At 41.8% G+C, this 11,176-nt stretch overlaps 1 protein-coding gene across 4 annotated transcripts in view; it reads right to left on the minus strand.

Annotated features, from left to right (window-relative positions):
• kmt2cb (lysine (K)-specific methyltransferase 2Cb) overlaps positions 1-3,471 on the minus strand; it is a 46,071-nt gene extending 42,600 nt beyond the window's left edge. For all 4 annotated transcript variants that reach the window (XM_054596787.1, XM_054596785.1, XM_054596786.1 and 1 more), the window contains exons 1-5: positions 3,349-3,471; positions 2,001-2,110; positions 1,723-1,832; positions 976-1,138; positions 648-819 (exon numbers count right to left, since the gene is read on the minus strand). In XM_054596787.1, coding sequence (XP_054452762.1) covers positions 648-819; positions 976-1,138; positions 1,723-1,832; positions 2,001-2,110; positions 3,349-3,389 — 596 coding nt within the window. In that variant the 5' untranslated portion in view covers positions 3,390-3,471. The remainder of the gene's footprint in view (positions 1-647; positions 820-975; positions 1,139-1,722; positions 1,833-2,000; positions 2,111-3,348) is intronic.
• Positions 3,472-11,176: the final 7,705 nt, after the last annotated feature.

Here is an 11,176-nt window from a genome sequence, read left to right on the forward strand (position 1 = left end):
TGAGTGAGTGAGTGAGTGAGTGAGTGAATACATTTCTGTGTCTGTCCACGGCTAATCTCACATACTACTGAACCAAACTGCATAATATTTGGGGTGCTCATTTATGGCTGCATGCAAGAATGAATGACTGCTGACTCCTTAAGACTGAAGAATTGAAAAAACACACAAATTACATTTTCCTGGCCAACACTGGATGTATTACAATAATTTTTCTTCTATTAAAAAAAGGTAAGATTTAGGATTGGTATAACATCCACAAGAAAAGCTATGCTATGCAGACCTAGCTATGAGTTATTTAGAATAAACTCATCTTAAAAAATACTCCGCTGTGTAGATATGACTTGGTACTAGGGTTTCTATGCAAATACGCAACAGAAAGCTCAATGGACAGTGTTCACCTAAGGCTAAGAGGACTGGTTGCTAGCAAAGCCCCTGTGCTGTTTAAACAAGGTCAAAAGGTACAAGACTGTGCTTCAGGGTACAACGTCCAGTTATCTCCTCACAATCCACAGAGGTAAACACACCAGCAGTAAGCAACATGCCTGGTAGCTATAGAGAAAATTAGCAGAAAGGAAAAAGAATAGATAGATAGGACAAAAACATTCAGTGTTGGAAACTTTATTTAGGCGAATGGGATGGTGACTCACTTGCACGTCTGGCAGATTTTGCACTCCGGGCACTGCCAACCTGCCCTCCGTAGAGGGGTCACGGCCATGTCCAGGCACATCCCATGGTAATGCTGACCACAACCGGTGCAGAAGAGCTGGTCCAGTAGGTCCCCTGGGCTATCACATAGCGCGCAATTTACATCATCTACAACTAGGGGCAAAAAAAAGAAAGAAACGGGATTTAATTCAGGAAAATTAGGGAGGTGATTCAGACAGTGCTGTTGATACAACGACATTTCTTCAAATTTCTCATTTTCACTTGAGCAAACCATTTTACTATGTCTGTATTCAATACTACTCAACTTACATTTGTGAATGGCCAGTTCAATGTGTTCTGGGCAGAGGAGCGAGAGACTCCTGATATCCTGAAAGGTCCCAGCTGCCCCCGCACAGGGGAAATGGTAGAGTTGAGCACATCCTTCAGCACAGCACTTAACGGATGCTCCAAGGCGCTTACAGTATGCACAGTGCTGCGGAGAAAGAGAGAGATCCCAATGTATATGTAAAATTAAAAATATATTCCATTTACAGCAGAGGAAACAACAAACTCTAAAAACATGTCCATGACATTTTTTATGAATGAATGTCTTAAGTAAAAAACAGTGCTTTATCCCTTAATGTCTCTTTGGAAAAACAGTCATGTGGTTTCCCAGCTTAGAGAAGACCCCTCGTTAAACCCCAGTTTTAACCCCCTGATGAACAGAACCTCATCCGTTCGCTAGTCCCATCAGTTCTATAAGCGTGCACTCTGGAGATCAGATGCAAGACTTGCTGATGGGCTACGCCACCAATGGGCTGCAAACGCAATCGGAGAGCTGTGAGCTGTGCCACTGCTAACACTAGGAGCTAAGCTGCCATGAGGGCTCAGCCCTGTTGAGTGGCGTGACCTTTTCCATTTCACAGCTGAGAGATCCACGCTGCCAGGCCGACCTTTACCAGCCAGTCTGATCCATCAGCTTTGCTGTGCCTCACTGAAGCAGTCCCTCACTGCTGCCCCAACACATTAAGATGCTGTTAACACCCATTAGTCGGCGGATCTTCTCCCCTGACTCACCTTTGTGCTCCCTGAGTCAATGGCTCTGTCCACATTAAGCAGAGATTGTCCCTCGCCCTCACAAACACCTTCGGACCACAAGGCACAACTCTGATGTGCCCAGCATTGCCCTGAAATTTCAAGACATAAAGGAAGTGATGAATCAAAAGGTTGGCATGTTATTCATATATGGATCAGATTCTGCATCAATGTACTAAGCTTCATGTTAAAATCTCCATTCAAAGTGCTAACAATGCTTCTTAAAAAAGGACCAGAAATGCTAGGTCTATTGGTCTTACCTGACTCGAAGAGAGACTGGACGTTATGATCTTTCGGGAGGCCGACATGAGAAAGTTCATCCCAAAATCGACTGGCTGGGTCTGGTTCTTCTTCGCAGCTTTCAGACACGCTGGAACAAAGGGATAGAGGTTTTGCAGAGAAACGAGGTCAGCACAGGTTTGTTATTTTGTTCTTGTTAAAAGTAGAGAGCCTGAGTCAATTTAGGAATGAATCAAGAGCAGAGACATTAAGGTAGAGGACGATGTGCAATTTTTACAAAAGCAGAGAGATGAAGACAGAGAGAATGAGCTGGGGGAAAATGTTAGAGAGCAAATAAAAAAAAAAAAGCTGTGGGGGAGGAGGGAGAGGAGGAGGAAGAGGGCCATCTTGTTTGGCATGTGCACAAGAGGCTGGCTGTTCTGTCTCATGAAATCTGTTGAAAAGGATGCGTTTCCCCGAGTCCCTGGCTTGTACTAGTGAGCTGCATAGCATGCGGAAAATGTGGAGAGGGAGCATTAGCATTTAAAAAGGACCTTAGTTTCAGTAAACAAACCAACGGCCAAAATCAAGAGAACGGCTTCTAGAAGCACGATTGCACACTCATGAGAGCTTATTGTTTACAGCCCAAAGTTTCACCACCAATTATGAAATTATCTTCTCCCACCGCCTCACATTTGCACGGTTTTGCCTTTTGTCCAACACCTCTTCTTCTCTGACAAATCAATATATCATTCATCCTCCTGTGTCTCTGTGTGGCACAACCGAGGACTGGCCCTAATGACTAATCACACAGCAGCAACACAACAGCTACTGGTTGGCTTGGCATGCGGCCAGACCCATACTGCTCCCACTGCCCGTTACGTCACTGGGAACCCAGTGAGACGCCCAACTGGTTCCAAAGGACCAAAACAAATTAGGCAGCCGTCCAATAGAGTCCGAGGAGGGTCTTTTGTTGAAACAGTGTGCAAATATGTAGCGCTCAAACGCTCACAGGAGAGGCTTGTGTGCAGCCTTCACCTGATGTGGGATCCCTGGGCCTGGGGACACTGACTGCTAAGGCAAAGTGATGATTTAGCCTTCAAATGTAGAATGACAACACAACCTGCTTACTGAGAAAGGCCCTTTAGCCTAAGAGGTCTGTTTGTTTGTTTTGTGTGCATGCTCCTCTGTGTGTATGAGTTAGCGTGTAGGTCAATATGAAGGTGTGGTCATTTATTAACCACCGTCATTGATTTCTTTCACCAGGATAATCCAATGTGTACCAATTCTGCTTTCTAGGAAAAGGGTAAAAAGGTATTGTCGCCCACTTTACTATCCTGACCAACAACACTGGCAGCCCAACCGTTTGTGTCAGCCCGGCCTACTTACTTCGTCTTTTCCCTCTGTCCTGAGGTGGTCTCTCCGGCCATTTTTGGCTGAGTGGTTTTATCACCATCGCTGCTATCGCTCGTTGAGCCTCCTCCATCCTTGTGGCTGAAGAGTGCCTCGAACTGAGGCGTGGTGCTGAATACTTGCAGCTCCCCCTGACCCAGCAGGCTACGGCCACCGCAGTAACAGAAGGCACAGAGATGCTCGCTGAAACAAAGAAAATGGTTGGTAGAGGGGGGGTGTTTAATTATATATACCTACTGTGACTTAATACAGTGCCTAGCATGTCACCATGAATTAAGGCCTTCCTCTTCTGGCAATGGGACTGTCTGAGCAGCAACATACTTACTGGTATGAACGCATAATGCATACATTTGTGAGGCAGGCGCACACACTGTCTCCACACACAGACACACAAAATGAACCACTTGTGAAATCCACAATGGTATATGTTGCTGTATACACACACCGAAGCGTTTTTTGCCGAGTTATTCACGCAAGTCTGACCGCAGGATCATTTGTGTTTATTTGCATCCCTCGCACTACATGCGCTGGAGAGGCGGGAGGTCGTATCCCACATCCGCTGGGTCTTAACATCAACTGGAGGCGCTGCATTCATCCGCAAGACGACAAGTAAACATCTTTTAAAATGCTTGTTTTCTTTAAGGGAGTTCAGCGCAATCTGTGCTAGGCTATGCTAACATTGTAGCTGTGCCTTTAACACTCAAAATAACGTCATCCAGGCATAAATAGGGCAGCGACGTTAACGTTATTGTTCCATAGATGGTCGTTTATGGTCTATTCACACACATTAATACACATAGTTTTCTCTGGTTTACAAACAAATAAATGGTATTGTAGACCTCAGGGTGACAAAAGATGGCAAAAATATATTTTCCCTCCATTTCTGATTCATCAATGCCAGGACTTCAGTGTCGACGGGAAGATAATCTCAATGGCAATAGGGTTTCGTGACATGGGCACACAAATTTCTCGCTCGAGTTGAAATTTTTCTACATGTGCAAATATGCGACATGTAATGCAGCAGCGCGAAAAGATTGCTTTGTGTACAGTGTGAACACACCATAAGTACCTTAAACTGTAACCTTGAGTGTAAGAGTAGGTAGATAGTTTCGCTTTCTATAAATGCTACACAGCTTTGCCTAAGCAGTTAATTCTACATGGCAAGAAGTTAAAAACAAAAACCATCATTTTACAAGTATAACTGGACATGGAAGTGTTTTGAGAAGGGTGTTTTAGAGACAGAGTGGTAAAGGAATAGCCGCCAAGACCCGGAAAGTTGAGAAGTAAAACGGGCGGTAAATATTTATCACATTTTTTAGGCGATGAGATGGCCTTGTTAATTAGATCCCAGGAGAGGGTGCTGCTCTGCCCTCCATCACTAACATCGATAGCACAGACAGGCCAGAAGATTGATTACAACCTTTAACAGAGTGGCACCTGGGAAGAGAGTGTTGCCGCTACCGGGAGATGACTCAATTTCCATTCATCCATGCATGTGTACACAGCAAGGCAAGCAGCATGTCACATTGCTACACACACACACTAATGCTTGTACACGCACACATTCATATGAACATTTACAAAAACACAATTATCATATATATATATATATATATATATATATATAAATATAAAAAATAAAAAAAAAAAAATCTCAAACAGTTATGGTTCAGGGGAAGTTTAGTGTTTCTAACCTGCTTTTGACTTCTCTGCTCGCTGGGACAGATGGGCCTGCTGAACTCTCGGCTGGAGGGCTCTGGGCCAGAGGGGAAGAGGGCTTGTCCTCCTCTGGCAACTCAGTGGCCACCACATCCACAGATTCCACTGGCTGGATTGGTGTTTCTGATAGTAGCAAACGAAAAAAAAAAAAAAAAAAAGGCCAGTTAGTCAGTAAGAAATGACTCAGCATTTAATCCCCCCAGAGCATTAATGAGCATTGCAGCCCATTCAACAATGACCTCAATGCTATTAGCTGCTCTTCAACTCATTGCCAATTATGACTGTAAATTCAGCATGCAGCTTCTGACAGGTACAGGCTGTCACAGGGCAGGTTGATTGCATTCTAGTCAGCTTTCCTTCAGGTCAAAAACACAGCCTTTATTAGTCAGATGGATGGTAAAATATGGGGACCATATGCTCAAGCACTGATTACAGTTAACCCACTGGGAACATCAAGCCCCTACACAGAATAGCAATAACAATGGAGGCAGGAAAAAAAAACAAGAATTGCAGATGCCAAATTGTCTCTCAAGTATTGGGGTTTAATATTAATGGGGACTATTATGCCTGAAATACTACTAAACTCACTTGTGTTACTATCATGAGTGCTTTTGATCTAAATTACAAAAATAAATGGCTCAATTCACTGTGCTAATCATACAAAACAAATCCCAAAAGTACCTCTCACTGAGACTTAGGGCCATGCTGATTTTTTATTAACATTTCATTGAGATGTAATTAGGCTAATACTGCAATGATTCAGCGTCATCCAATGGCATGACACAAGGACAAATTACCTCTGATTAACAGTTTTCAGATATGAGTGAGGTCTATTACCTTTGTTTTTCCATAATATTTAACAATAATGTTGTAATTCTGATGAGCATTTCATATGTCACCATGCTCAATTTTCAAAATAAAAGAAGTATGTTTAAGTATGTGGTTAGCAATAGTTTCAAATATCCGAAAAAATATTTCAAAAGGGGTTTGCATGAAACATTTCAGTTACACGACGCAAATGACGCAAAGCCAGGGTTAAGCATAAGATTAAGAAAGGATTTTTGAAACCCACGTCTTTACCTTTTCATCACTTTTGGGACAAAACTGTACGTTTCATTTTTGCGCCTGGAGGCTGGGGAAACCACTAGGGGTTTAGTGGGCATGGAATTGTTTGTTTTTTTTCAAAAAAAGAAAAGAAAACTCCTAATTATTGCCTATAGTTTGTGCAATGTAAACCACAGCTAATAAAAGCAAAGCTAACCAGCAGCAGAATTTGTATCCCCAATATCTCCAGCTCAGCAACAGGGCAGCACTGAGATGTATGAGAATGGGAGGCATGGTCACGTGATGTGATGTACACACATAAAAAAAAGCACATAAATGGGTCTGGAGAGACTGATGGGATTTTAAAAAGCTTTTAGAGGGCATTAGCCTAGGGCTCTTTCCCACTGCACCTCAATGCCAATCTCAGAGTAGGAGGAGAGATTGAAGCAGTAAGGGGAGAGAAAAGAAAAAGAAAAACACGCACCCACTGCAGCTTCACAGCTCAAGCTAAACCCTTTCAATTATAGCCCTGAAGTAGAAGCATGGGGTGCCAAGAAAGAGCTCTCATCCATCCTTCTCCAGGAGAGGGAGACTCCTCTTCTACCTTTACTGAAATACCCTTTTGAAGCGCTGTCTGCATGAGGCTGCCTGGATGTTCAAGTCTTAAATCACTCCCCAAACGTAACCAACGTGTACATAATGGATCAAAAAGGGGGATTGCAAAGTCTCACCTGTGTCCTGAGGGCTTATGGACTCTGTTATCTCAGTCCCATCCATGCTGTCCTCCTCATCCACAACAACTCTCCCTCTGGTGCGACCCCTAGGGTAGGGAGTAGACACAAACAAATAAACAGGGGCATTGAAAATGAACAAGACGAGAAAAAACGGGGTTTGCCTCCGCAGGGAGGGGGTTGGCAGTGCGGTCATGAATTAGTTAAATATAGTCACAGCTGTCACTGATTTTTAATGGAGGCACTCAAGGGCGCTGGGCAAGGCGGAAGGGTGGTAGTGGGGGGGGTGTACAATGGAGGATGGTAGCATGTGGAGTTTAAAGATGGAGGGCAGAGCAATTGGATAACTTTGCTCTAAAGATTGGGGTAAAGACATTGGGTATTAGAATAAAGAGGCATTATGGCAATAATACAACATCATCCATGAATACAGAATTATAATGAATCTAAATTTACTGTTGCTATTACCAGAACTGAAAGGAGTGTGTTCATTTTCAGAGCAACAAATACCTTTATACTTTAAATTCCCTAAAGGGGTGACGACACATGAGAGGTTAGCTGTACATGCTCCCGTTGAAATTCAGTATAGACATTACTGATTACACGATAACAGCATTGTAATTTAAGACAGTACAAACAAACATCTAATCATGAATATGCATGAGTCATGTTTAGTATCCTGAACGTAAATATCCTTAGGGTGGTTCGCGCAATCATTTAGGGTTGTGATGTACATCACAGGCCAATAAAATGGGCATTGTGCACTGAAGCTTTGGACTAAACCTATAATGCAGAGAATACACAACACAAAAAATACATTTTTCAATCCGTGTCTATTTTTGTTATAATTCCCAAATAATGAAGTACAAGAAACAATTGTTTATGCAAAATGTACTTTCATTCTACTTCAGGTGTTTTCAATGGACATACATAGGCACAATAACAACCCTACTGTTACAGATTAGACATGTCAGTCAGTAAAAGAAAACAAAAAAAACCACATCTAAAACCTCTCATTATTATATGTAATCGAAAATAAGGCTTGTTGTGATTCAACTCAATATATAAAAGGCACGAGTGTCACCGTTGGGTATGTACGTACATTAGTGATAATGTGATGGTTATGTTCTGAAAACTGCGGGTTTGTGAAAAGAAAGGTACTCTATTAATTTCCCAATGACTAATGCTTAATAATTTTTCATTAGCAACCTGCAGGATCATCATATTCAACACTTTTTTTAAAAGGCCAGATTGAGACTGAACTATAAACACAACGTTTTCCTGAAGGCTAAAAATCGAAGAAATATTTTATGGGCAAAAATGAAAAATACAAGGATATCTTGTAGATAGTACTAATGGAGACTAATAAAGAGGCTGCTTGTTCCACGACCATGTAATGAGACTGCTGTGTACAAATGACATTGTTCTTAAGTACATAACTGTGTTGAACAAAGTGGTGACTCTGCCATGAAACGATTGACCCAATTCATGACCCAAGTAGTGATGTCCGAAGCTGCCCTGTGTTATCAGTATTGGGCTATATAACTGATGTTTGTTTTTTGTTTTTTTCAATCATTCGAATGGAATTGGTTATATGAAGTCAAAAACTAATTTGAATAACTTAAGGGGTGTTTGTATCCGTCCAAAATGGCACAGTGCACCATGATAACCAAATTAGAAGTGTTATTAGAATTACAAAGCTTACGAATGTCTACAAACAGACATGTGCGAAACATAATCTTCAAACCATATCAGCACAAAGGCTGGGGCAATTCGACGACGTAATCAACGTCATTGATTACAAAAACATGACATTTGTTGGTGCGTTGCAACAGGTGGCTGCTCCAGGTCTCCACTATTCCCCTGAGAACAATCTTCGTATTCTCAAGTACCGTTTTCATTAAAGGACCAAAATTCAGGTACTGTATGGGCACTAGTATCGGAAAACCTTTCGCATTATGTTTTAGAAGCTAATTGTAAAAAAGTTAAGCTTATGTTAATGCTAGGGACCAAGCTGCCAATATCCTGTCCAATACTACCTGCCACAACAACATTTTATCTCTCTATAGGACACAAAGCAAATTATTAGGCTAAATAAAAGTATAGGGGTAAGCTAATTTTATTTGTCAAACATATCGTGCTGTAGTTAACTGGATTTTAGCTACAGTGTATTGGCAAATACTCACTATTAAAAGGTATTGGATGGAGATCCAAAGTTAAAACACTTGATCAGGATATCCCTCTCATGTGTCTACCTCCTGTTGAGTGACCCAAAAATATCTCATTACTGCTCTTAAGGATTTTCTCTCTCACGTGCCCAGTTAAATGTAATCTTAGCCTTTTCCCATTTTTCCTATGTCATCTCTTAACAGACGTGATCACAGTTTTAAACCAAGAAATTTAAAATTTTGCCATTTTGTAAAAAGTGCAAACCTTCCCATATCTTAGTGAATATGCCATGTCAGCAAATCAGACAACCGTGTCTACGTTTCCAACCATATGCCTCTTTGCCACACACACACACACACACACACACACACACACACACACACACACACACACACACACACACACACACACACACACACACACACACACACACACACACACACACACACACACACACACACACACACACACCACCCTTTTACATACAGTATGGGAAGATCTGTCAGTGTCAGCATCCTCCAATGGGAGCTCTGTTAACCTAATCTTTGAAGCGCCATGTGGACGGAATAATTGTCGTGGATACAAATTAAATAGCAACATCAATTGTTAGCATGCTAAGTGGGTAGAGAAAACGCAGGCCAAATGAGAGCAGCATGTCTCATGGGTACTCAGGAGGATACAGGGGGTTGGAAATGAGGGAGGAGATGGAAGGATGGGGGGGTGGGGTAATTTTCGGTGCCACTGGAGAGAAAAATCACAAATGGCTAGATGCCAAATCAACCCCTCCCTCAAAATTACTTCCATGTCAAGATAAGGAACAACCCTAAAAACCCGAGAATGACAGAAGAGGGCCTCTAGCAAGCCTTGGCTAAAAACGTAATCACCTGTAAGCTTGAGTCAAACTGAAATATCTTAATAAGGGAGAAACAAACTAAGAAATTCTAACAGAGAGCTTGTTTTTACGGATCACGCTAAGATTTCTGCATTACAGAATCTGAATTTATAAAGCTCACAAGGAACAAAGGATTATGACAATCAGAATAATTGATGACTAAATGTGATATCAGAAAGATAAACCTATTAAAACAGCTGCACCAGCTTGGTTATGTCTGAAAAAAACAAATAATCAAAAATGAAAACTGATCAATATGCAATTACATACATTACAACGATTCGTCAATTTACGTAACATAGGTCTAGACAGACAATTTCATTATATACATTTTCGAAACTATACATCAGCTGATCAGCACGACACAAAAGGTTCGACACATGTAAGGCTGCAGACAGCTATGCACCAGGACCAATCTAACCATGCTTACAGCAGAAGCAGAGCAACAAGCCATACATCTTTTCGGTCCTAGATCACGCTCATGGTTTGAGGACCACACATGATGTCTCACATGCTTTTCCTCTACATGTTCACAGCAAACACTTTTATCATCTATAGCTAACTACACGCAAGTGTGTTTTCATTCCAGAGGGGAAATCCAAATGCAGAAATTAGCCATGTGGGACATTTACATCTATGACCGCAATCTTGTGTATCACATGCAATGTCGTTGGTGGTGGTGACGTCTTAACCATAGACTGCTACATAACATGCAACCGTAATTATATATATAACTCCTCTAAAAGGCATCAAATTTCCACATTAAGACAGGCCGTTATTTCACTGACAAACGCTCAAGACTAACATTCAACCCCATACCCTGCACAACTTATCCCCCCCACAGTCCCACCACAGGGAGAAAGAGAGAGAAAAAAAGAAAAGGTGAAAATAATGCTGTGGTAAGTAGTTCCAGCTAGCAGCGTGCTGCCTGGAAAACCTGAAAGGGACCACACTGTGCTGAAATGGACTGACTAGCAGATGGAGCGTGGGCAAATCTAGTAAATTCCACCAACCAGGTCTACAAGAGCCATTTCTGACACATTCTCTTTTGTCACAAGCAAACTGGCTTTTAACACTTAACATTGGTCATTTTAATATTGATACACATACTGCTAATATCCATTAGAAGAGGAAGCCAGTTGGTCTGAACACAAGATTGTGCTGTGCAGATAATTAACGGCTCTGTGAAGTTGTTTCACTCTCAAGTGTATTACAGTTGGTATAGTTTGGTTTCTACACTGCCTTACAG

This window comes from Anoplopoma fimbria, chromosome 3, assembly GCF_027596085.1.
Source record: "Anoplopoma fimbria isolate UVic2021 breed Golden Eagle Sablefish chromosome 3, Afim_UVic_2022, whole genome shotgun sequence".
In the NCBI taxonomy this organism is placed as follows: domain Eukaryota; kingdom Metazoa; phylum Chordata; class Actinopteri; order Perciformes; family Anoplopomatidae; genus Anoplopoma; species Anoplopoma fimbria.